This window comes from Archocentrus centrarchus, chromosome 24 (genome assembly GCF_007364275.1).
Source record: "Archocentrus centrarchus isolate MPI-CPG fArcCen1 chromosome 24, fArcCen1, whole genome shotgun sequence".
In the NCBI taxonomy this organism is placed as follows: domain Eukaryota; kingdom Metazoa; phylum Chordata; class Actinopteri; order Cichliformes; family Cichlidae; genus Archocentrus; species Archocentrus centrarchus.
In genome coordinates this window covers 7,337,268-7,364,842 of record NC_044369.1, presented here as the reverse complement: position 1 = coordinate 7,364,842, position 27,575 = coordinate 7,337,268, and the positions used below count along the sequence as shown (strand labels likewise).

At 43.2% G+C, this 27,575-nt stretch overlaps 1 protein-coding gene across 1 annotated transcript in view; it reads left to right on the top strand.

Moving 5' to 3' along the window:
• The first annotated feature begins 24,394 nt into the window (after positions 1-24,394).
• Positions 24,395-27,575, top strand: part of LOC115774118 (exostosin-1) — a 287,477-nt gene continuing 284,296 nt past the window's right edge. Inside the window, exons 1-2 of the mRNA XM_030721203.1 lie at positions 24,395-24,691; positions 25,674-26,425. Coding sequence (XP_030577063.1) covers positions 24,395-24,691; positions 25,674-26,425 — 1,049 coding nt within the window. The remainder of the gene's footprint in view (positions 24,692-25,673; positions 26,426-27,575) is intronic.

Genomic DNA, 27,575 nt, shown 5'->3' with positions numbered 1-27,575 from the left:
GTAATCATCAGTAATTTCTTTGTCATATTGATGCTTTTAGAGCTGCAGCCTTCTGTAAACATCCAGTGTTTCTGCTATAAATCTGCTTTTACTGTGTGGAAAATCCTCTATGATAGACCACTGTGAAATACCTAGGACTGCTAAATCTAAAGGCTACGATCACAGGTGTGTCGGGCTACAGCCTGGATGTTTTGGCCTTGATGTTTCAGATCTGTTTTATCTGTAATTACAATCATGCATTAAAGCTCTCAAAAATAATGTGATACTGTTGTTCAGAAAAATGCAAGCATGCAAGTTTATTGCACCAGTGTTGTCGTACCTTGCACTCCTCAGCTAGTGCGCATTGGCTCTGTGGAGAACGTTATGATGTAACATCATTCAGCATGAGCAGTTTGGGGGTGGGTCATCGATGGTCAGGGGCGGCACATCCATGAGGGGCGCACGGACCTCTACAGGCTAAGCAGCAGCATCCTGACTACCATTAGGTAACGGGATGAAGTCCTTTGACCCACTGTCAGACCGTACACTGGAGTCCTCGGTTCTTCCCAGTGTACGACAATGCCCAGCCTCGTGGTGAGAGTATACAGGCAGTTCCTGGAGGATGAAGGAATTGATAGCACTCACAGGACCTCACACTCGCCTGATATTATGTCAAAAGTTTAGACTTAATTCACAGGGCCATAAAACCTTTGACTCTAATGGTGCATCATCCCAGAGGTAGGGTTGCTTGGCAATGTGATAGTAAATATATAATTTCTTCACATAAAAACATTTTAGACTAACGTGTGACCTGGACTTGAACCTGAAAGAGCACTGAGTCAACTGATCTCTCAAGTGACCACCAAACAAAAAAAACCTTTACATATTTAGGCTTTTTTTTTTTTAATCATAAAATATTTTTAAGTTAACATATAAAAAATCATAAAAGATGATGGTATATACACAGCGGTGTCACAGCATGCATGTAATTACAGACCCTGGAATGCAAAGATTGAATACTGCTCTTAAGGGCAAGAAAATGCTTATGAAAACTTATGGAAAGTCTGAGGGCTCATGTGACCTTTCCTCCCTCTGTCCTCCTGTTTCTGGGCTCGACTGTGTGTGTTTGTGTGTCTGAATGTGATTAATACCCCAGGAGATGGTGTGACATTTGATTTGGCAGGGCGTGGCTGTGGAAGCGCTTACTCAGCACAAACATAAATCCACCTCTCTGCTCGATTGAAGCAGATGATAAACAGCACGGCTGACCCTGGTGACAGGGCCACCAAAATGAGAAGTCTGGTGAAAAATATGGAAATGCAAACTCAGTCTTTTTTTTTTTTTAAAACAGTCTATGTGGCTTATATATTTTTGATCAGACAGGTAATATAACCTGCAATGTACATGTTTTACTAATAGCAGCTTCAAAACTACAAAACACTAGCCTCTCATCTATTTCATATTTAAACAAATTTATCATGTTTTAGGTTGTGGACAATAAGACATATACAGTGATAATTGTAGAAATTCATAAATCTGGATAACATTTAATTTCTGGAGAAATTCAGCAAAAAAAAAAAAAAATGGGATCTTGCTCACCTGCTGGCTTTTCTGTCATTACGCTGACATTGTTTCCAAACTAGAAAACTAGGTAAGTTGCAGCTGTAATAATATGCATGAAACATTTCCCTTCTGTATGTTTCAGGAAGGATTAAAGTCATTAACGTTACAGTCATCCCATCTTATCTATAAAGAGAAACCCAGTTTAAATTGGACTTCATTCCCATGAAACATACTGAGGAACAAAAGCAATCTGAAAACACCTGCTTGTATTAAATTACCAGCCCTTGGTCCTGGTTTCTTTGACAGGAAAACAAGAAATTAACACTCACACAAGCACAGCTGTTATATTGAAAGCATCTTTTTTTCATCATTCCATGTAACCAGGCCAAGACTGTAGCTGTGATGGTTACTGGGTGTCCCTCGGTTCAAACAGTCCAGTTAAAACTTACTGTAGCCGAGCGCCTCCTCCTACTCTTAAGTCCTTCAGCGTCTGCCAGCCACAGCAGTCCCTTTGTCACTTTTGTGTGATTTATTCATAGCTGCAGCAGGGAGAGAAAGATCAATACTTTCTGAAAGAAAAATGAGTTAGCGTCGGGCCACTAGGACGGGAAGAAAAAGAGAGAAGTTCACTGTAAGTTCAGAGGGTCATGACAGGAAAGTGCTGCTCACTTCACAGCAGTGCTGAGATACAAACAGCAATAATTCAGCAGCTAGCATTACCAGCTCTAAGTATGACTCCCTGAGACAAGTGATTTGTCATAGTGTTTCTCTTCCACTATGAAAACTGGCATCCAACTTACCTTGAAACATCAGCCTATCTTTTTTTCTGTGAAAAATGGCAGTCGTGACAGAGATTAGAGTGATTTATAATTTTTTTTTTTTTTTTTATAGCCATCTGCGTTTATAAAAAGCAGTTGACACTACTGGAGTGGAGCTGTTAGCCACTAGCAAAAGCTAACCTGAAGAACACTAAACTGGTACGACTCAAAGAGATAATGCACAACATTTTAGCTTAATGGAAAGATCATAAAAACCATGCTGTCATCAGCCGCTTTAACTAACTTGTTCTTAGAGGATTACTCCCATTGCAGCCCACGCAGATTACATTATGTAACTTTGCCTGTTATCGAAATGAATTTTGCAAACTAAAAAGAGCCCCTGCCAAAAAAAACGGTGGGTTCATTTTACATCTTTAAGTTACAGTTATTTTAAATGCAGTTGATGGGAATCCTCTGATATTTATGTGAATGTCTGATTCATCTTAACATTGCTGTCAACCTAGCACTCCCCCTCATGAATCAACCTCTCAGTGGCATAGGCAACATTGGCCTACCCCAGCAGGATAACCTTGTCCTGCTGGGGTAGGCCAACTGTGGGGTAAGACTCTGATACCTATGGGTGGTTTGATCAGCAGACCTGGGACCCTGGGAACATAATTATATATTCCCTGATTGTTGCTTGTGACTTGTGCAGATTAGGGCATACAGTATCGTATTTATGTTATCCTACTGGTGTTATTACTGTGAGAACTACTTAGTAGATTTTTTCAAGTGTAGGTACTTGTACTCCAGCGAGAATACTTTCCAAAAAAGCAAGAACATAAAGGACTGCATTTTAATGGTTACCTGAGTACAAAACCCTGACATTCTGAATTCCTGCTGCTCGTTGCAGAAAAACACCACATTCAGCTTTCCTTGCTCACACACTCCAGTGTGCATATGAATGTATGCGTTTGAGCAGTAAGTGTGCATATATCCAAACATCTTGCCCTGTGTGTAGGATTGCCTCATGTTCATACAGCTATTTTACAATAGAAGTGAAACTGTCACTTGAGAGCAACAAAACACCACATCACATTTATTACATTTTCCACGAGTCTGTGTTTGCCTATAAGGTTACTACTGGGCCACCACATAGCCTGCAGGCAACAAACTGTACAGCTACAAATCGTGAAACATGATGCCTGACAAATATCTGTTTTCAAATATACATTTATTTGCTGCCTCTCTCCAGTCAGGATGCAGAATGCGTAGGTGGTGGAGTAAGTTTAGAAAGTGAGGCTTCAGCTCCTGGAGGTGTCAAATCCTGATGCAAAGTTGTTAAGCACAACTATTTCTGCTGGCTCTAAGAGCGAGGCTGCAGAGCTGACCTTACCCTGGAGGAGATAGTAGCAGTCAGCATTCAACAGACTCAGAACTTATTTGTGTTTAAGCAACAGTTTGACATTTAGGAAATTTTGATTATGCATTTTTTTTTTTTTTTTTGTCAAGAGAGAGATGGAGTCAGAGCCATGTGAGGATCAGTTCAGCCTATCTGCTGAACAACAAGTCCACACATTTATTCAAACCACCCCTCTGGGTACAAATGGATAGGTATGTACAACAAGGAATTAAGCAGCTGATTATCTGTCTGAATTTGAACAGTACATGTATTAAAGCTGAATTTTTAACACCTTTCTTAATTGTTTGTTCAAATTAAAATATAATACAAAGACACACAAAATGTATCTGGACAACCTTCAGCACTCTGGTTTGTCCTGCACTGACAGACCTGCAGCTCATAACCTCCTGGAGCTTCCAGTCTCCAGTTAATCCCCTTCAGGCTCCAGCTTCATATTTAGCACACAGACATGAGAGTGGTATCAGTCTTCTCAGCAAACTCTGGAGTCCACTGTGGTTCCCCATATTTAGGCCCGAGCCGACGAAGTCTCGGCGAGGAGCCTATTGGATTCACTATGCCACATACCCCAAAATGCGTTAAAATCCCCACGGTCGCATGGGACGCGGTCGCCAGTGACCCCCGACCTCATAGGGACGTGGGTCAGGTCGAGACGTTTCCGAAAAGGTATGCGTCGGGGTGACTGGGAAAACGCCTAATTGTTTTTGCTCGAATTCTCCATTATTCTTTATTATTATTATTATTATTATTATTATTATTATTATTATACTTTCTCTCTCTTTGAACCCAATTTTGACCCCCTGAACATGCGCGAAAAGTCACCATTTTTTGCATGGTGGTCAGGTCTGGCGAAAAATTACGTATTTTAATGTCGCCACAAACTAACTCAAAAACACGGCTACACTGCGCCCCCTGGAAATTTCATTTTTCGGGCCCCTATGGGAGAGGCCAAATTCAAGTTTGCCCTAGATTCATGCAATTCTCGTCACACATAGATCATGTCAGGACAAACAAAAAATCCTCTTGAGGCACCCCTGCATGACCCACAGGAAATCCACCAGGTTCACTTGAAATTTGGCTTTTGCCGAGTCAGCAATTTCGCTCACCTTGTATTTGCGCGAACTCCTCCTACAGCATTTGACCCACAAACACCAAAATGGCTCAGCATCATTTAGAGACATAGGGCATCTAAAGTTATCGAAGGCTTCGTATTCATTTCAATTGTCTTGTCACACTAGGCCCCTGAAGTTGGCCTTCGTTTGACCAATAATTCCGGTCCTCTTTCCTGCCATCAATCGCACATGCTTTGCCCGATCTGCCCCAAAATGGAATCATTTATGAACACACCTACACTGAATCCATAAGTGCAGAAACCACGTCGATTGATGCCATAGCGCCCCCTACAGAACAAAATGAAAATTTGTATGGGGGTCCACAAAATTAGTTTCTCTGGTATGCATGAAAATTTTTGTACACAATCCTCAGATCCTCCTGGTCAGAAAAGGCAATCAGACCTATGCCCAATTTTGCACGCCACACGCGCCACCACACCGCAAATGTGCGTTGCCTTTATATGGGGAGCCAACAATTTACTTTCTCAGACATGCATGCAATTCGAGACAAACATTCTTTACCCCAGCACGATCAAAAAAGTCAATGACACCCATGTCCACATTCCCACAGGAAATCCGCTAGCTTGGCTTGAAATTCTGTTTTTGCCAATTTTGCACTGTTGGACACCTCGTATTTGCGCGAACTTCTCCTAGGGCATTTGACCCACTAAACCCAAAATGGCTCAGCATTATCTAGAGACATGGGGCATCCAAAGTTATCGAAGGCTTCGTATTCAATTCAACGGGCTTGTCACACGAGGCCCCTGAATTTGGCCTTCGTTTGACCAAAAATTTCTGTCCTCTTTCCTGCCATCAATCGCACGTGCTTTGCCCGATCTGCCCCAAAATGGAATCATTTATGAACACACCTACACTGAATCCATAAGTGGAGAAACAATGGCGATTGCTGCAATAGCGCCCCCTACAGAAGAAACTGCAATTTTGTATGGAGGTCCACCGCATTAGTTTCTTTGAAATGCATGAAAATTTTTTTACATGTTCTTCAGATACTCCTGATCAGAAAAGTCAATCAGACCTATGCCCTTTTTTGCACGCTGCAGCCGTGCCCAGCACCCCAATGTCAACATGACGTCACTATGGAGAAACCACAACCTTGTCACACGTATTGCACAATCACTCACGCACTCTTTCTGCACTTTGCGTGCCATTTCCTTTCCCTTATGTACTGGACAAGACTTAATTTAGATTTGTGGATTCAGAGCAACAAGTGCACTAGTGCCCCCTACAGATGGAACAAAAGCATTAGATGGTGACAATCACATTTAGCTTCTCTGAAATGCTTGAAAAAAGTTATAAACCTTCGCCACAGTCAAATAGATAGATTCAATAGTGTTCTCATGTCCATCCTTACCAAGATTTTCATCTTTTGCCAGTGGGGATTACATTTGGCAGAACAGGTGGCTCTCTGACAGCTTGAAGGGGGATCTCAGGTGGCTCGCAGGTGGGTTGCAGGCTGTTCACAGGCTGATTGCAGGGCAGGTTGTTCGCAGGGAAGGCAGGTCGCAGGTTGCAGGAGCAGCGGCTCTCAGGTGGCATGCGGGGGGTTTGCGGGGCTCGCAGGTGGCTGGCTGGAAGATTTGCGGAGCTCGTAGGTGGCTAGCTGGGCGTTCGCGGGGGCTCACTGGCGACTCGCGCTGGGTTTGGCGGTCGCGCAGGCTGCGAGGGCCCTAAACGCCGCTTGCGGCTTTAATTCAAATTGTTATTTCAAGGTCAAAGCATGAGGAAAATTGCTAGTAAGTATACGCTGTCATCAGAGATTGGATTAGAAAGATCTGAGTTGCTAAAGTTAAGGTTTGCATTTGTCTTCGTTTTAATAGTTGATACACGTACCTAAAAAAAACTTTCATATTATCCCCCAATGGTTCTGACAGCGATTCGTTTTCCTCTGCATTCAAACTGAAATCAGCAATCCAATTACAGCAGAAAGAGAGACGTCCAACAGCCCAAAGCTTCCAACTCCTGAGACTTTTTTTTTTTTTTAATTTCAGCAGTGATCAATGACTTGTAAACTGTCCACACATTTATTCAAACCACCCCTCTGGGTACAAATGGATAGGTATGTACAACAAACAACAACAAAAAAGTGTTAAGGTAGGAGGAGCAGGATAACATTTCCTGTGTAAGCCTCATATACACTGTGGTCATGTACCGACACTGATGGATGCAAATGTTCTAATCACACAGGTATCTGTAACAGCTCACTCACAGCTAAACGCTCTCATCATTTTGTGCTTCAGATGTGATTTTGGAAACTTTAGAGTTAATCATGGAGGAATCAGAATCAAAGCTTTGCTTTAGAGTTTGAATGCCCCTGGTTAGGAGTAAACAAAGTGAAGAGAAATTGGGAGTGGGATAACAGAGACAGGCAAAATAAAAGCAGATTCAGTGGTCTGGTGGAGTTTATTAGCAGAGCGCACCTGTTCACCAGCTACAGCAGGTGCCTCAGACATGGCCAGACTGAACCTGAATGTGTGTATGTGTGTGTGTGTCTGTGTGTGTCTGTGTGTGCGCGTGCGTGTGTGTGTCACTATGACTGCCTGCTACCAAACACACTCATTTGTCAAGACAAAACGAGTGACACAGGAAGGAAGGCGGATGGGGTGGCAAACCTCGAGCTACAGCCAGAAAAAAAGAAAAGAAAAAACAACAACACGGTGTACTTTATTACCTGGAAGTGGGAAAATGAGTTTTGTCAACAAATGGCCCATCTATTTCCCCTCACATCAATGGACTTCTGGCACTTGATTTATCTTCTCTGTATTGGAAGCAATGGAGTGAAAACGGGAGGGAGGGCAGTGACGCAATGAAGGTGGGGAGGATGGACTCCTGCTGCCTTTAAGATATGTGGAAATAACCACAGAAAGAGCTTAAATGCTTGACTAAATAAACCTTACATAGGGGTGAGCCTCTGATCAAAAAAAAAAAAAAAATCAAATAGTAAACGCAAGCTCTGTTGTCAGGATGGCAGATGGTGGCTGTCCATCATCTATGCTGCATTTTTAGTACAAACACACATTTTTCTTTTGGTCCTCTGAAGGTGCCCCTGTGTTTTTGACTGCAGGACTCTACAATGAAAATTATTCCATCAGCTATTCTACCAGCTATAACAGTACAATCTCAAAACAATAACGATTTAACAGTCAAAACAACAATTTTTGGCACAGGAAGTTCTTTTAAATTTGATACATTAAATTTAGAATCACCAATTAACCCTTCAATGCTGGGCACATAAGCATGTAAACGCCACACAAAAGGTCCCCAGGTCCCCCACAGATGGATTCAAATCAGGACCTTCTGGCTGTGAGGAAACAGTATCTTGTCTTTTCACTTGGGATCAGTGTTTTTGCCAAATGAGCCCTCTGAAAACTTATCTTTCAAACACCACACTGCGAAGTTTGATGGTAGAGAGAAAACAGAAACGACTGAGAAAGGAAATGAAAGAGAACATGAGGAGTAAACCAATTATGGGGAGTGTGAGTTAAATAAGTGTTTCTTGGCCGGAACCGATGCTCATTTGTTTTTAAGACTAATTTATGGTTGGAGGGGGCTGAGTGTGGATATATTTTGTGTTTATGCTCATTCTTTTCTGGTCACCTCCTGTGGCTCCAGTTATTCTACTCACTGGTCGATACTTTCTCTGCTTTTCTTATTTGAATTGCATTTCAGGAGGGAATGCCATCATATGTGATGGATGCTCTCACATAAATGCATATTTTCTTCCTATGTGACAAACGCAGGAGCAGTAAGGTGTTTTTTTTTATTTATTTTTTTATAATTTGTGTGACCAGGGTTTTGCTGTTTTCAGCAAAGATCAGGGTCTCAGTGTGTTGTCAATTACTGGAATCAGGATGCAGTGAAGCTTGAACTGGTTCAAATGTCAGGAGTGAAGGCATAAATATCCACAATGTAAAGCAAAGTTATGTATTTTTATTATAGATTGGCCACTGTTTGTATAAATGCCTTTCCTTATGTTCTGTCTCTAAAGCTCAGGCTTCACTTGTTAACACTGTGTCACACAGTTTTTTTAAACTTATGAATCTGTATGAAGTCAAAGGGAAGAAATTGCATGCTGCAGACTTGGGATGAAGAAAATATGAATAAAATGCTTATAATGTGAAATGTAAGTACTGTGTTTGTAGGTCTTGTGTTGATCAAGATGATTACATATTACAGTTAATATCAGTATCGTGATGCATGGCTTCCCGCATGCCTGCTTGCTCCTCGAATGGATTACCTACTAAATTATCCCTCTTCTCAGACTCACTTGAAAATGTATGAGAGCGTCACTCATTTGACTTCACATAAATATTTTAGCCTGGTTAGTTGCTGAGGCATAGCTCTGAGTATAAATCAATGTTTGTGTTCGTCTACGTGCGCTGTATGTACGTATTGCGTTTGTGCTCGCGTGTGTATTTGTGAGCAGGCTTTAAAACAGAATATTAAAACATTAAAGTTGACAGAATGACAGAGTGTACTGCGCAGAGTGTTGTGGATAATTGAAATGCCAAAACCTCAAGATGGCTGCTTCATTTTAACATGAATTTACAACTTCCATCACAAGCCATTAATGTTGAAAATATTTTATGAGGAAGCGGCGAGGGGATTCATTTATCCGTGAAAATATTCAACTTAACAGTCACCTCGAAGCTGACAGAAACGGGCTCTAACTACCTTTACTTAGACACAGCAGAAAAAGGCAGGGGGTTAACATTACCTGCACCTGTGACTTTATTTGAAAGGTTTTCTCTAAAGGTAGAAAATGGTCTTGACAAGAGTAAGAGTAGCTAGAGTATGTGGATAGGGTATAGGCTTAATTGCTAATTGTTCATGCCTGAGAAGGTGTGGCTAAAGGCATGCACTGGATGGCTTTGGGTCACCATTCTTTTCTGCTTGCTCTCCTGACTCTGTTTTTCTTACGCATCCCCTGGATCTTAACTTAGCACATGTATCAACTGCAGTAAAACCCTTGTTTTCATAAAAATCTGGTGTCAGTATCCATTTTATGCTGCAACCTATGAGTTATGTCACAACATAAATTTCACAAAGTGGCATCCTATTACAGTACCATGCTCGAGTTCAGTGAGCGCTTTAGAGTGACCCGTTCTTTCACAAATACATCTGGGGCTGAAAACAGCTAAATTAAAAGATAAAAAGGTGTGACGACAGACATAAATATCAACAAAACAAACAAACAAAAAAAACCTTTATCAATATGTCAATTTATCATCTCTCCAGCACCCCTAATTCCTAAGAGGTAAACAAAGATTTGCTGATGATGACTGTGGTGTAGTTGAAGACTCTGTAGTTAGATGAGGATGATCAGTATCCCCCTCAGAGGTCAGTGAGCTTGGGCTCAAAATGAGAGCATAGTTTTTATACTTCAGCAAATAGTTCATGGCATATTAGTGGGATATAGATGTGCTCCTAGGTGCATTTTGTGAGCTGTCTCAGTTCCCTGTTTGCCTCAGTCTCTGTTGGAAAAAAACTGTTTTTTTGCTGCTGCCATCTCAGCATCAGATTGATGTAACCCTGCTGCACCCTATTTAGCTCCAGCTTTCACGGGAACTAAGAGAAAGAAAATTAATGATTTCTTACAGAGCACAGTACTGTTCTTACAGTACAGTGTGCATGAGAAATACTGTTCAAGGTTAGTATAAAGACACGCATTTTAAAGCTTCTTTTTCATATCTGGCAACATTATATCTGGATAATGTGTGTCTGATAATGCAGTAGCGGATATTTAAGGGGTAATGGAAAACACCTTGTTGTAAGACGGTTTGAAAAGGCAGCACAGTCCGCTGCAGGCATGGAAAAATCATATAGAAGATCCTAAAGTTTCATTTTGGGTTATCCATCCATCCATCCATTTTCTTCCGCTTATCCGGGGCCGGGTCGCGGGGGCAGAAGCCTAAGCAGAGAAGCCCAGGCTTCCCTCTCCCCAGCCACCTCCTCCAGCTCATCCGGAGGGACCCCAAGGCGTTCCCAGGCCAGCCGAGATACATAATCTCTCCAGCGTGTCCTGGGTCTACCACGGGGCCTCTTCCCTGTGGGACATGCCCGGAACACCTCACCCAGGAGGCGGCCAGGAGGCATCCTAATCAGATGCCCGAGCCACCTCAACTGGCTCCTTTCGATGTGGAGGAGCAGCGGCTCTACTCTGAGCCCCTCCTGGATGGCCGCACTCCTCACCCTATCTCTAAGGGAGAGGCCAGCCACCCTTCGAAGGAAACTCATTTCTGCCGCTTGTATTCGCGATCTTATTCTTTCGGTCACTACCCAAAGCTCGTGACCATAGGTGAGGGTAGGAACGTAGATCGACCGGTAAATCGAGAGCTTCGCTTTTACACTAAGCTCCCTCTTCACCACGATGGACTGGTGCAGCGTCCGCATCACTGCAGAAGCAGCCCCGATCCGCCTGTCGATCTCCCGTTCCCTTCTCCCATCACTCGTGAACAAGACCCCGAGATACTTAAACTCCTCCACTTGAGGCAAGAACTCGTTCCTGAGCCGGAGATGGCACTCCACCCTTTTCCAGCTGAGGACCATGGCCTCAGACTTAGAGGTGCTGATTCTCATGCCAGCCGCTTCACACTCGGCTGCGAACCGTTCCACTGCGAGCTGGAGGCCCCCCCCCCCTGATGAAGCCAACAGAACCGCATCATCTGCAAAAAGCAGAGATGAGACTCTGAGGCCACCAAGGAAGAAGCCTTCCGCCACCTGGCTACTCCTAGAAATTCTGTCCATAAAAATTATGAACAGAATCGGTGACAAAGGGCAGCCCTGACGGAGTCCAACACCCACAGGAAACAAATCCGACTTATTACCGGCTATACGGACCAAGCTCTCACTGTGGTTGTACAAGGACGGAATGGCCCGCAACAATGGGCCAGACACCCCATACTCCTGCAGAACCTCCCAAAGGACACCCCGAGGGACACGGTCGAATGCCTTCTCCAAGTCCACAAAGCACATATAGACTGGTTGGGCAAACTCCCATGCACACTCGAATATCCTTGAGAGGATAAAGAGCTGGTCCAGCGTTCCACGACCAGGACAAAAACCGCATTGTTCCTCCTGAATCCGAGGTTCGACTAACGGACGCACCCTCCTTTCCAGCACCCTGGCATAGACCTTACCGGGGAGGCTGAGTAGTGTGATCCCCCGAAAGTTGGAGCACACCCTCCGGTCTCCCTTCTTAAAGATGGGGACCACCACCCCGGTCTGCCAATCCAATGGCACTGCCCCAGATCTCCACGCGATGTTGCAGAGGCGTGTCAACCAAGACAGCCCTACAACATCCAGAGCTCTCAGGAACTCAGGGCGAATCTCGTCCACCCCAGGGGCTCTGCCACCAAGGAGTTGTTTAACTACCTCAGTGACCTCACCCCCAGTGATGGTCAAGTCATCCCCCTCATCCCCAGACTCTGCTTCCACTACAGAAGGCGTGTCAGTGGGATTCAGAAGGTCCTCGAAGTATTCCTTCCACCGTCCGACTATAGCCTCAGTTGAAGTCAGCAGCACCCCCCCGCACTATAAACAGTGTGAGTGAAGCACTGCTTTCCCCTCCTGAGTCGCCTGACGGTTTGCCAGAATCGCTTCGATGCCATCCGAAAGTCTTTTTCCATTGCCTCATCGAACTCCTCCCACACCCGAGTTTTTGCTTTGGCCACTACCCGAGCTGCATTCCGCTTGGCCTGTCGATACCTGTCAGCTGCCTCCGGAGTCCCACAGGCTAACCAAGCCCGATAGGACTCTTTCTTCAGCTTGATGGCTCCCTTCACCTCCGGTGACCACCATCTGGTTCGGGGGTTACCACCACGACAGGCACCAACCACCTTGCAGCCACAGCTCTGAGCAGCAGCCTCAACAATGGAGGTGCGGAACATGGTCCATTCGGACTCAATGTCCTCAGCCTCCCTCGGAATGCTGTCGAAGTTCTGCCGGAGGTGGGAGTTGAAGATCTCCCGGACTGGGGCTTCTGCCAGGCGTTCCCAGCCCCCCCTTACAATACGTTTAGGTGTGCCAGGTCTGTCCAGCATCTTCCCCCGCCACCTGATCCAACTCACCACCAGGTGGTGATCAGTTGACAGCTCAGCTCCTCTCTTCACCCGAGTGTCCAGAACATACGGCCGCAGATCTGATGATACGATTACAAAATCGATCATCGACCTGCGACCTAGGGTGTCCTGGTGCCATGTGCACTTATGGACATCCTTGTGTTCGAACACGGTGTTTGTTATGGACAAACTGTGGTTTGCACAGAAGTCCAATAACAAAACACCATTCGGGTTCAGATCGGGCAGGCCGTTCCTCCCAATCACGCCCCTCCAGGTCTCACTGTCATTGCCCACGTGAGCGTTGAAGTCTCCCAGCAAGACTATGGAGACACCAGATGGAGCACTCTCCAGCACCCCACCCAGCAACTCCAAAAAGGGTGGGTACCCTGAACTGTCATTCGGCGCATATGCGCAAACAACAGTCAGGACCCGTTCCCCAGCCCGAAGGCGCAGGGAAACTACCCTCTCTTCCACCGGTGAAAACTCCAACGTACAGGCAGCAAGCCGGGGGGATACAAGAATACCCACCCCAGCTCGCCGCCTCTCACCGAGGGCAACTCCAGACTGGAACAGAGTCCAGCCCTTCTCCAGGAGACTGGTTCCAGAGCCCAGGCCATGCTTTGAGGTGAGCCCAACTATATCTAGCTGGTATCTCTCAACCTCACGCACTAGCTCAGGCTCCTTCCCCACCAGAGAGGTGACATTCCATGTCCCAATAGCCAGTTTCGATAGCCGGGGATCAGTCCGCCAGGGCCTCCGCCCTCGGCCACCGCCCGACACACACTGCACCCGACCCCTACGACACCTCCTGCGGGTGGTGGGCCTGCAGGAGGGCGGGCCCATGTAACCACCAGACGCTCTCCCTCGAGCTCCCTCCCCAGGCCTGGCTCCAGGGTGGGGCCCCGGTAACCCTATCCCGGGCAGGGTAAACTGTTCCCTTGTTTTTTCACTCATAAGGGTCTTCATTTTGGGTTATCTGGAAAGTTAATTCACATTTTTATTCTGTTAATTTGGTTGTTTATGGTGTCTTGTTGCTGATTACTACAGTTCAAGCTGAAAATGCTTTATGCAGGACAGTGCTGAAATGTTTGTCCATAAATTAGAAATCATCTTCTGAAACCAGTGTCACCCATGTCAGACGTCAGCTGCGCCACTGAGCCTGTGGTTACATTAATTTTGTCAGCTGCTGCGTGGCAGTAAAACATGTTTAAAATGCAGACTCTCTGCTGACAGCGCTGACATGGGAACAAGGTTAAAGCTGCATCGCGTTACAATGGCCATATCAGATGAAAACAGGCAGAGAGACAGCATAATTGCATCTTGTCAAATAGTCTAACATTCTGAAGACAGCAGCAAATCAACACTTCATTCTAGCACTGAGCTTTGTGACAAAAGGCAACAAAATGTGACACGATGTGAACGGTACTGCCCGCAAAGACAATGACACAACTGTAGGAGGAATTTCATTCTTCTGAATTATGCAAAACAGTCACGGCAAATTAGAGAGTCACTTCAGCGACTGCAAAATTTCATTTTCCGCTCACCATGACTGCAAACATCTACAGCAGTTTCTGTCTCCTGGATTTCTTTTATAGTCAGAAGTTTGGCTTGAAGTGTTTGTAGCGATGCTGAAGGATACGAAAACTATGAGGTGCTGTTTTTGCTCAAAATGGGTGCTGTGCATTTTTTAGCCTTTTCCTATTCATGTAAAAGCATTGGAAGTTATGTCCGGCTAAATGGTCACAACTGAACAAACATCTTTTTAAAACAGTTTCAGCATTAATTTATTATATTTTATTATCAGTTCATAGCACTTGGCTCCTACTTTAAATCACACAGTGTTTCCTAATAACACAGCTCTCGTGTTTTACTGGTTATCCTGAATGAGTCTTGACTGATGATGTCTTTACTATCTTCATAATGTGTTTTTGGATCAGTCAGTTTCTGTGTCACAGAAAGCTGTGAGGTGAATGCTTTACTCTGCCTCCATGCATCTGCAGTGCAAATTGATTTTTCATGTCACTGCCGCTCATTGGCAATGTGTGTGTGTGTGTGTGTGTGTGTGTGTGTGTGTGTGTGTGTGTGTGTGTGTGTGTGTGTGTGCAGCAACAGTGCATGTAGAAGAACTAAAAAACACATTAGGGTCAATCAATAAAAGGCAGAGTCACCTGGACTGCTCCGGGATGTAGGACTCCTCTCCTACTGTACCCCCTCGCCCACGTCTTTTCTTCTCCGTCTGCACTTCTTTATCTTCTTCTTTAGCCCAGGACTTGTGACCTTTTGCCCGAACAGTGAAATGTCAGAGGATGCTAATAATGTCAGCTCATCAGCAAAGAATGGGCTGTGGTTACAGAGACTGCATCACACTCACGGGTTTGGTGAGAGTTTTCCAGCTGAGTGAGGAACAGTGGCTATCATAGTTTAACCTTTTGTTTTATTTAACCTTCCCTAAGCTGTAGTTGTTCCCAAGAGGTGCTGCAAAGTGTATTTTTATACAGGAAAGTAAGTAAAAAACAAGAATCTTCTAGCCTGAAACTTTCAGTTGATCCAAAATGCATATACAGGCATATACATGCAAAGTCTTGAATAATCAGGTCTCATCTTATCTTAAAGACCGCATAGAACCACATCACCACAACAGAGCACTTTGCTCTCAGACTGCTGGCTTACTTGTGGTTCCTATGATATTTAAAAGTAGAATGTGAGGCAGAGCCTTCAGCTTTCAGGCCCCTCTTCTGTGGAACCAGCTCCCAGTTTGGATTCAGGAGACAGACACCGTGTCTATTTTTAAGACCAGACTCAAAACTATAGGGCTGGATCAGATGACCCTGATCCCTCCCTTAGTTACGTTGCAATAGGCCTGGGCTGCTGGAGGGTTCCCATGATGCACTGAATATTTCGTCCTCACTCACCTCTTTTAACTCTCTATAAACCACTTTGCATTTAATCATTAGTGGCCCTCTTCAACAGCGCTGGTCATGGTTGCCTCCCAGCCGGTCACAGCAGATGACTGCCCCTCCCCTCCCCTGATTCTTCCTGAGGTTTCTTCCTGTTAAAAGGGAGTTTTTCCTTCCTGCTGTTGCCAAGTGCTGCTCATAGGGGGTCATTTTGATTGTCTGATAATCTGATTGTTGGGGTTTTCTCTCTATTATTGTAGAGTCTTTCCCTTACAATATAAAGCACCTTGAGGTGACTGCTGTTGTGAATTGGTGCTATATAAATAAAACTGAATTGAACTCAACTGCATCAATGCATTACGTGTGATCTTTGCATGGCAATTAGTTTATACATGTTTTTATTTTGTCAGTGTGTTATGACAAATACTATTTAACATGTCTATGTTTATAAAAAGCACTATACAGAGTTGTAGTTTAATAACCTCTGTGTAAAATAAAGCAAACAAACAAAAAACTGTCTCCACAGTGTCTGCCAAACCTGTTTGATTGTGTTCCACTGTAGATCCTGAGCAGTAATCCTGACTGACATGATTAAGTATCATAGTTAAGGCATGTTGGTTGCACTGCTCCTTCAACAAAGCTGCTGTAGCTTATCTAAAATTGAAGTTCTTAATATGTTCCTTGACATAAAGGACCACTGGGATAATATGACATGTAACAGAATGAAGAGTTACCCCTGTGGGGATTCATTCCCTCTCCCCACCGCTGTATGTCTTTCTTTTTTTTTGGACGGTGCACCGTGGAGATGGGATATAAGTCATATCACTGATAACAGCAAGTCTGTTGTGTTCGCTAGGAAAAAAATGTTCAGGAACAGCTGTCAGATATTTCTTCAGGAATGAGTATCAGAGCTCTGTGTACGAGGCTGCTTTTTTCTTTCATTTTTCATTACTTTCTATTTTATGTGTCTTTTGCTTTGTCTCTGTTATTTGTTCTTTCTCTGTTGAGTGGATACCTGTTTTCTTTGACTGTTTGCTGCATTTTTTTCATAACCACAGATGGGACGTATGTCAGTTATATATCACCTATATCACAAAATAAAAGACTTAATTTCCCCCCCTCAACAGGATTAGAGGCTCTTGTGTGTGGATGTGTCTTAGCCATGTGTGAGAGAGTGATAGACAGAGAGAGATGGAGGACCATGAGTCTCACAAGAGGTTTACACCCAGACTACATTACATGGCCAGAAGTATGTGGAAGCCCCCTTTTTATGTGTTAACATGAATATAACCACCACAAAGAGATCATCACAAAGCATTTTTTTGCTTGCACAGCCATTATTTCATTCCCATCCAGCACCTTCAGAATGGACTGGAACACTGTTTCAACTGTAACTCAGGCCAGCATCAGTGTTGGACCTACTTAATGCTCAGTGCTGAATGGGAGCAAATCCCTGCAGCCAGGGTCCAAAATCTGGCTTAGAGCTGAAAACCAAAAAAAAAAAAAAACAGTAAAGACTTTATGGAATGACATCTATGTATATAAAATTTAAATCCATCCATCCATCCATCCATCCATCCATCCATCCATCCATCCATCCATCCATCCATCCATCCATCCATCCATCCATCCATCCATCCATCCATCCATCCATCCATCCATCAAGTTTTTGTTTATTGTAAGAATAAAATTAAAATAAACTCATGATTTCAGACCCTGATGTGCTTTGTGTTCCTTTCCTCCTCATATTATTGATATAAATAGGTTATCAAATATTTTTCACTCTAACTTCAATATCAAAACTTGTCAAAAAACCATTCAAATTTGAAGTGAGCTGAAAGGTTCCACTATAGAAAAGTATTGGTGTTTTTTTCACCCCCTTCTCTGGATGTAGAAGGCTCGTGGCTGTTCCGCTGGTTTGTTATGATTCTCATATGGAGAATAATTACAGCAGCTCAGCCTCGCTTTGTGTTTTGTACAGCACCAGATGGCCTGAAAATGTGAATTGTTTGTAAATTGCATTGCAGCTTCAAACCATGAGCTCAAGTGTTGAGAGAACAGAACGGGACTACTTTACAGCAGCGCAGCTGGCTTTGTGTGTGTGTGTGTGTGTGTGTGTGTGTGTGTGTGTGTGTGTGTGTGTGTGTGTGTGTGTGTGTGTGTGTGTGTGTGTGTGTGTGTGTTACATTATGAGTTAGTTATGAAACAAACAATCACACGCCAGGACAGGCCCATCGATGGTCTACATGTGCTCCCAGCCGATGATGTGACTCAGTCCACAGCATTTAGATGAGTCCTCCAGAAGGCACACAGAGCAAAGATTTAGACAGAATTAAAACATTTTCCCACACACTGAAGAATCACTTCTCTTGGGTCACTGATCATCTTCAGAAACAAACTTGCAGCCACTGCAGTGAGATTTAAAACTTTAAACAGCTTTTTGTCTCTCAGTGGCAGACTGCATAAACAAATTCACCTCAGCTTTATATTAATCTGCACAAAATGCTGTCTTGAGCGCTCAAAGAGAAACAACTTTTAGAACCTAAAAACCTCCAGTTGCCTTCTTTTTAATGAATTAACTTTAACTCAACTTTATTTCTATATATGACCTTTCATAGAACAGTTCAGCTGCTCAATGGAAAAAAATCATGCTGGATATCTATAATGATGTGGACCAGGCAATGTGTTAGGAACAAAAGGATGCCGTATTGTTTGATGGAAATGAAAATGATCAACTCATTATGAATTCATTCAGCAGTTTGAATGTGCTTGTATGCATGCCTGACAACGTCGGGGCATGCTCCTAATGAGATGATGGACAGTGTCCTGGGGGATCTCCTTCCATCAGAAATGTAAAATGTGTTAAGCAGAAACATCTTGCAACCAAATTATTGGACCTTACTGTCCTGCAGATTTTGGTTCATCAGAAAGGGATCAAGTAGATCTACTCCTACTATGTGTACTAGTATTTCCACTGCAGATGATCAGAGAGAGGTATCAGGTAGACTCGGAGGAAGCCCACAGGGTTGAAACACATCTTCCTTCTGCTGCTTTCTGATAGTAGAAGTATTATACTGTATGTTACTTTTGATTTACTGTTTATATGTTTGGCATTTTTAGTGAGTCAGCCCCCATTAAACTGCGTACACCTTTCGAGCTGAGCATGCATGTGTTTTAGTTTAGTACATCAGGAGGATGGACAAAACCAGACACGAGCAAAGATCTTTCTGCTAAATTACATTTTTGTACATTTTATCTTTTTCTACTTGACTCAGCTTTTCTGAATAAAATCTCACCACTGGCCAGATGACAGAAACGGACTGAGTTTAAAAAAAAAAAAAAAAAAAAAAAATGCTGATGCGCTCATTGAGTAGCTTTTCACTGCAGATCGGCTTCTACTGGTGCTCTGAGTGTTTTGTAGGTATTATACTGCACTGGGTTCCACATATCAGGCTACACACAGTTGTATGTTGAAGGATGTGGAGCCTGCATGCAATCTGAGAGAAATATCTGCAAATACTACTTAAGAATGAAAAAAGGAAAGAGGAAAACAAACTGAATTTGTTACTTATTTAAATTTGTTATAATTTAATAAGAGACAAGTCAAAACAGCACAGAGTTCTTTGAACTAAAGATGAAAATACATCACGACTTATTAGATGCTGTCATATCTGTATTAAATAAACAGATAAGTAAATGACAATACAGTACAACAAGAACAGTCTGTATATGTGTGAGAACATCCACATAAAACAGATGAATACAGCCAGAAAAATACAGGTTAAGTTCACCAGTGCATAACTGAACATTTAGAGAAAACATGATGAGTCCAGGGTCGCCAAAGCTTCATGTAAATAACCAGAACAGAGATTTTTTCAAAAGCTGGATCACAGTCCCTTCTCCAAATGTTGGCACAGGTGAGTAAAGAGACTTTGGTACAGCTGAGCCATCCCAAGATTAATACTGAAAATGAAGAAGTGATGGAAGTGAAGCGATGGACTGAGACTGGAAAGAGCTCAAAGTTGGCTGTCTCTGCAAACACCAGCAGGACCTCTTTAGATTTATCATCCCCTAATGGACCATGAAGCCATCAGCACCGGCGAGTCCTTCAGAGTTATCACACTTCCAGTAAATTAGAGGGAAACTCTGCCATTCAGAAAGAGGCTGGTACATCTGGCAGTGTTTTAGATGAACATCCAAAGATTTACAGTTTGCTGCTGGTGATTACAGATGATAAATCCTTTCATATTATTTTTCAGCTTCTCAAATAAGTTCCAACATTAAACAGTTTCCCATTCCTCGAAACCTTTGAGATCTAGGAATTCTAGAGCTCAGAATCACCAGGGACAAGGTGTGTAGTGACGGCTTCGAGGGCTGTTGAGCAAGAAAGAATAATGATCTACAGAAACTATGGTTAAGAAACAATGTAAAAATAACTTCACAGAATCATTTGGTCAGCTGAAGGAGTAGCTCTGGAGAATTTATATATATTTATATTTCTTACGCAGACTAAGAGTCTTTGGGGTGAATCAGAAACTTATGTTTTTATTCTATCAGGCCATGTTGGAAAGCATCATCAGGTTTGGAATGTCAGTGTGGTACGGCAATCTCTCCGTGCAATTAAAAACCAAACTCAACCGTATGGTACAAATTGCAATGGAAGTGATAGGTAAAAATGATAAGTCGTCCTTGCAGTCCATTTATGAAGAGTCTGTGCTCAGACTTGCTCGGAGGGTATTGTCCGACCCCGCTCACATCCTCAACCCACAATACGAACTGTTACCATCTGGCAAACGATTTAGAATCCCAGCTTGTAGACTTAACAGATTTAAAAACTCATTTGTTCCTACATCAATTAGATTATTAAATAAAGTAGGCATATAGTTTTTGTCATACTCTGAAGCTCTAACTAACTGATTTGTTGGCTCGCTCACTGTAGGAATGTATGTGGGAATGCAACATGTGCAATATGTGTTCTATTGTTTTAGTGTTTGACTGTTTTTATTGAATTTTTTATTTTTTTTTGGGGGGGGGGGGGGGGGTTTTTATGCAATTTTAAAATGACTTTTATTGTTATACTGTATTATTGTGGTAGCAGCTTGTTTTCGTACAATGTCCAAGACAAATTTCCCTGTGGGGACAATAAAGTATATTCGATTTGATTTGATTTGATTTGATTTTTTGCATATTTTGATTTTGAATTTAAGAGTTTAGATAACAAAAATACACTAAAGAAATGAAAAAAAAAGTCTGATTACCTGATGCATATTGCAACATGCAGAGCAGAATATGGGAGATACTGACTAGAAGAAAGAGAAGGATGTTCACTGCATTATGTTCTCTCTGTTCTTCAGTGACTCCTACATAAATGTCTCTGTTACTGCTCAGCATCAGAGGCAGTCTGGATTAATATTAATGTGCCATATGCAGTTACAGTTAAATTATTTGTCAGACATGTGCCTCTTTTTGCCTGAAGGAGTCTGGTGCAGCTTTGAAAATCGGTATACAGAGCCTCTGCAGTGCGTGGCTGCTCCTTTAAACTGGGCCCATTTATGTTCCAAAACTGCAGCATTTTGCGTTATTATATTAGAAAAACCTGTTCGACATACTTCACAGTGAAGGCTCATTTCTCTTCTGTTTGCTCCTGAGAAGTTCTAATATCAAACTCTTTGGGTTCTTATCATTATAATCATCTAAATCTGTGCCAAATATAAATAAATAACACAGAGCTGCCCGAAAGTTGTTCACCGGAGCTGCTTTTTTAAAAAACTGTGGGCTGTCAAGTCTGCCACAAGATGGCGCTGTTTGCTGTACCATCTGTTTGTGGTGTGGCGGCCTCACAACATCTGTATCACCCTAAATTATGAGATAACGACACCTATTTAGATTCTTTGCAAATTAATTTTATTCCATCAATTGCATCAATAGAAATTTAAGCAGCAACATGAATTAAGGGCGAGACGGATAGATTAGTGGTCCAGATGGTCAAAGTTGAGTAATTGGATCCAATATTGGACGGGCTGAGCGGTTCCACGAGTTAATTAAAAGTTCACAGATTTGCAAAACTCTGAGGCGTGACTAATCCCGTCACAATTTTTATCCACCATCTTAACCTTAACAAGGTTCTTGGATCAGGAAATAAATAAATAAATAAAACGCTGTTTTGCAAATATGACAATTTACAGGTAGATCAGAATCTCATAGGCTACTCAAACTGCAGTCTCTAATTTCATCTTGACGCTCGGAGATCAAAACGCCTTTGATTATAGGAACTTTCAGCACTGAACAGCACTCATGGAGTAACGCTTCAACTTGGGTGGAAAGAACATAAAAGCACGTTAACCGAGACAACAATAAAATGTAAAAGACATTCATTCCAATGGTTAAACCGTGTTGTTATAGCAAGCCATGTTTAACAACTTTTTAAAGTAATTTTTTTTTTTTTGTTGCAATTTTCTGAATGGAGTTTAATTTGTAAAATGAAAGCAGCAGTGACACGGAGGTCCTGAGTGTACCTCCGGGACTTTCCCGTGATCCGTGATTTCAATAATTTCTTGGGACATTTTTTGGTTGTTTGTTTGTTGTACGCTCCATTAACCAGATACAAACACATTTACATTGCAAACGGGAAGATCCTGAATTATGGCGGGCTCCTGCACCTTATCAGAGCAAACAGACGCCTCGTGCATCCTCCGATCCCCCCCAAGTCTGCCAGCCTGCTGCTGTCTGGCTTATCAGCGCTGCTGCTGATGCTGCTGGATGCTGATGGTGTCGCAGCCCGGATCCAACTGAGGATTTCAGGGTGGAAACGTGATGATGGCAGGACTGTTGGAGCCCCGTATTCTCGTGGTATAACCCAGAAGAACATCAGTGCACTCTCGTGATGTTTATTTGATCAATGTGCTTTACTCTCTAGAGAAGCGCTGCTGCCTGACACTCAGGGGACCGCAAAGACGCTCCTAATAGGATTTTATTGATACGAGTCTCTCCGGATCAGGTGCGCCAGCGTCTTCTTAACTTACCTGAGATGATGATGATTTCTGCTCATTTCTCGCTGTGAGCGGCAGCGCACAGAGGGGAATGTTGATTTAAATTTCAAAGTTTGGATCTTCTCTGGCTGTGGTTTTCTGAAAAGGGGAGGGATGGCAGATGCTGATTGGAGATGTACGCGCCTTGTTTAACCGAGTTAATTCTGGATGGATGCTGTCGCTGTGATCGCGGCTCTTCCGGCAGATGAGGAGTGTGTGTCTGAATTCACACCGTGGGCACCTGTCGTGCTCACAGCTCGCTGTGCTGTGTGTTCCGCCGGGACTCTGGTCCTGTTTCGGGGAAAGTTTGTGACTGGGACGCGGCGGAGCATGAAGGCAGCGCGCCTTCTTTGGCTTCCCCGTGGACGCTGAGCTCTGTGAATTTCCTCTTGCACGTGGCTTAAATATAACGTAGCGTTTGTTAATGGATTTACAGCACGAGGGTTAATGAAGAATGCGTTTCCAAAGTGTGCTGGAGGGGAGAGCAGCGGACACGTCCTGGAACTACAGGTGTTCCATATAAACAGGTGAGAGGATTCAATTATGAATTCCGGTTACTGAGGAGTTGTGAAAATATTATTTGTAGTAATAAGAGGGGTGGTTTTCCTGGCAAAATAATCCATGTGTTATTTTCCATGCACCCGGCTCCAAACTCCCCTCAAAAATGCTGCATTTTAGTGTCGAACTTGTCATCAAGTGACACTTTTTCATTCCCTACACATGTTTCTAACGAATTACTTCACACTGTAGTTACAGAGGTGATAATGGCGAAACACTCGCGGTTAACAATCTAATTCCGTTTTTGAGCGAACACCAGGAACTACAAACTGGGGAAGTCCACATTTGGTGACTGCAAAGCCGCTGCTGCTCCGTCGACGTCAAATTTTGCAGAGTAAAACTTTTCATCAATCATAACAAATCCTGAAACTTAACGTGCAACCTAAGAAAATGCATGCGCGCTCTTTTTTTTTATTTTTTTAAATGCAGCCTCTTTGCGCAGCTTTTCGGGCATTCATCACAGTTAGTGTTGAGTAAAGGTGATCACATAAGTCAGAGGAGCGTTAACATTTTTCACAGCTTTCATGCTCTTTTTCTTAATCCTTTCTCTTTAAAATCGTGTCAATCATAAATATTTACTTTATTTTAAAACATCTTGAATTGTTTCAGATATTCTGATAACTTAATTTTTTAAAATTTTTTTTTATAATTTTCTGTTTGTTTTCTTTTAGTGACTCCAAAACCCAAAATGCTGAGCTGTGGGTAGATGTCTGACCTGCATCTACCTCCCTGCAACCCCTCTCCTCATTATTTCCCAGTTCTTCTTATCCATTTCCCCGCTTTCTTCTGACATCCTTTCATCAGCCCTTTACTCCCCCTTAATAACCCCTCTGTTATTTTAATCTCTTAGTTTATCCTCTTTTTCAGCTCCGTCACTATTCTCACACCCGCTGCCCACCTCCTCTTGTTGCGAATCTCCATCCTGTCCTCTCCCTTGCTCATTCTCCTCTCCTCCCTCCCCAGACCCACCACCTCTTCCTTTTCCTCCCCCCACAGCACACATGCAGGCCAAGAAGAGGTACCTGCTCGTGTCTGTGGGGGCCGGTCTTCTCTTCCTTGTATATCTGTGGGGTCTGCAAATTGGGGAGTTCCAGCAGCAGCCGTACCAGTATCACCAATTTCCCCAGTACCCACAGTATCATCAATACCATCAACAGGAATACCAATCCAACCGCCAGGGTCAGGAAGTGTACTACCAGCCCCAGCCACTGCCCCAGAGAAGCCCATCCAGACCGCCCAGACACTGGCCGGAGTCGACCAAGCTGCTGGAGCCGTATTTGGAGGGAGGAGAGCAGGAGGTAGCCTGGACCGATTTGTAGGAAAATAAACCCTGAAAGCTCTTTAACTAAAAACCAAAATAAATCCAAAAGGCTCATTTAGAAGCATTCGATAAAATAAAAGTCAAACAACAGAATCGTAAAACTGCATTAAAGACAATGGTTTCAAACCTTTTGGGCTGTGGTTTTACAATAAGCTTTAAGGGGGGGGGTCACAAGATGATTAATCAGGTGATCATACATATTTTTTCCAACACAGACTTTTTTTGTCTGTTCTATGGTAATGAGAAAAGACTCTTTCATTCAAAATGAAAGAGTCTGAAAATGAAGCATCTCTTTTTGGTTGAGCTCTTATCAGGCATGCATACTGAAAATAGCCTAGTGTTGAGCGTTGGTGGTGGTAGGTGTTACAGCAAGAAGTGAAGAGAGAAGAAACTTTTAGGAAGGCCAAAAACACTTCTCAGTAGTAAAGAAAAGAGCTCCAGCAACAGTAAGAACTTTAATATTGTAAAGTAAGCCATGGTAACAATTCAGTGTGTCACTTTGCAGTTCTCTGCATTTCCACCACCACTGTTTTATTATTATTTTTTTCACACACTGCTGTCTAAGCAGATATGCAAGGTCTTGTGCATAGACATTAGTTTGCTTTAAGGGATTACAAGCATAGATGGCTAAGCACCATTGCTTTGGGGAAATCAAGCACAAATTACCAGCTGAAGAATTCAGAATTGCAAGTAATGCAACGGGCCAGTCAGTACTGATGAGGGAGCAGTTTGCAGCTATGAATTTCCAAAACAGTTTCCAGCAGGAGGCAACTTTAAAAAGCTTCACTACCCAGAAATCCTCTCAGGTGTCAGGGATGCATTTTGAGGACTGAGCATTTATTCATTTGTGTCTTTGGAAAATATTTTGGAGTTTGGTTTAATGGAGAATCGACAGTACTTACACACACTGGTGTGATGTTAATAGATTTTTATTTTTCCGTGTATATTTTTGGATACAGGAGGACACCCCTCAGCTCCACCACCAGCACACCTCCCCTCGTGAACGACGGGCAATCCGTGACAACATCTACAAGAACAAGCGCTGCCGCATGGAAACCTGCTTCGACTTTGCTCGCTGCCAGTCGGGCTTCAAGGTTTACGTCTACCCTCCACAGAGAGGCAGCGAGATCTCAGAGACCTACAAGAAGATCTTGACATCCATTGAAGAGTCCCGGTTCCACACCACGGACCCTTTGAGGGCCTGTCTGTTCATTTTGGCTGTGGACACTTTGGACAGGGACCAGCTCTCAGTGCAGTATGTCCAGAACATTAGATCCCGTATCCAGAGCTTGCCCACTTGGAATGATGGCAGGAATCACCTCATATTCAACCTTTACTCTGGCAGTTGGCCAGACTACACCGAGGATCTGGGCTTTGAGGTGGGACAGGCCATGCTGGCCAAGGCCAGTGCAGATGTGGTCAACTTCCGACCTAACTATGATATTTCCATCCCTCTGTTCTCAAAGGATCATCCGCTAAAAGGAGGGGGTGTAGGTTATCTGGCGCTTAACGATGCGCCGCCTTCCAGGAAGTACCAGCTGGTTTTCAAAGGGAAGAGGTACTTAACTGGCATAGGTTCGGAGACCAGGAATGCTCTGTATCACATCCACAATGGGGAAGATACTATTCTGCTGACGACGTGTAAACATGGCAAAGACTGGGAGAAACATAAGGACTCTCGTTGCGACAGAGATAATGAAGACTACTCAAAGTAAGATGGATTTGTGATCTCTCTTTCACCCTTTAGTAGTTTTAAAGAGGGCTTTAAAATATATAAATTGTCAATTTCTCGGTGTGAATACTTTCCATGCTCACAGTATTTCCCGATGCAAAGAGGTTCTCATCTTTTCAGCGTAGTCTCCTTGCGTGCTTGGATATTTTCATCTGTTAATGCGGCACTTATTGTGTCTTGAAACAGAGCAGCTAGCGCACACTTTAGTAGAAGTAAGTTGTGATGTTATCTCATTATCACCTCCTTCTTGCTGTTGGTTATTTCAAATGCGGCGTGTTTGTGGATCATTAAAACTCCTCACAAGTGCTTGTTGTGTTGGAGTTTGCATGTTACTACCATCAGTCTTTACAAATTTGGTTTACTGGCTGCAAACTCTCCTTCTTCAGAGTGTTGAGGATTGTGGCTGCTGTGCCTGAAGTGGCTCTTCTTTATTTGAATTAAACAGGTTGGATGCTTTCATGCACATATTTCACAATTGTCATGGGAGTTGAGCTTCAGTGTCGCTGTGCTCCTGAGACAAAATGCTACAGAAAAGTGAGGGTATTTGTGCAGTTTTGTGTAAAGTGTGTGTGTGTGTGTGTGTGTGTGTGTGTGTGTGTGTGTGTGTGTGTGTGTGTGTGTGTGAAGGAGAGAGAGAGGAGCGGGAGAGCAGAGAAGCATCAACGGCTGAAAGATAGAAAGTTTTGTCAGCTCAGCAGTTGGTCGAGAGAAAAGTGATCTGAGCCGAAAAGTTCACCTTTTGAAAGTTTTAGCTCGAGCTGACAGCTAAAAGAAGAGAATCCATTGCATTCTTGACTTGTCTCGCTTTATGTTAGTCCAACAGTCATCTGTTGCATATTTTAGACTCAGAAATTGTCGAGGTCTGAAGGAAAGCTGCTCAGTGGTGCCAAACGGCGGCAGAAATTTTACAGTGAGCATCTGAATACAGAGGAGTCAGCAAATATTGGACCTGTGACACACTGTTCAGTGTTTTGGGCACCATTCAGGCACATCATATCTACTGTGAACAGAAAACAGTAGTTGCTTTTTTTTTTTTTAATAAAATCTTCGAGCGGTCCCCGAGGAAATGAAATGGGATTTAGGTAAATTGCAACTTGTTGAAACTCAGTCTGAATCATCTGCTTCACTT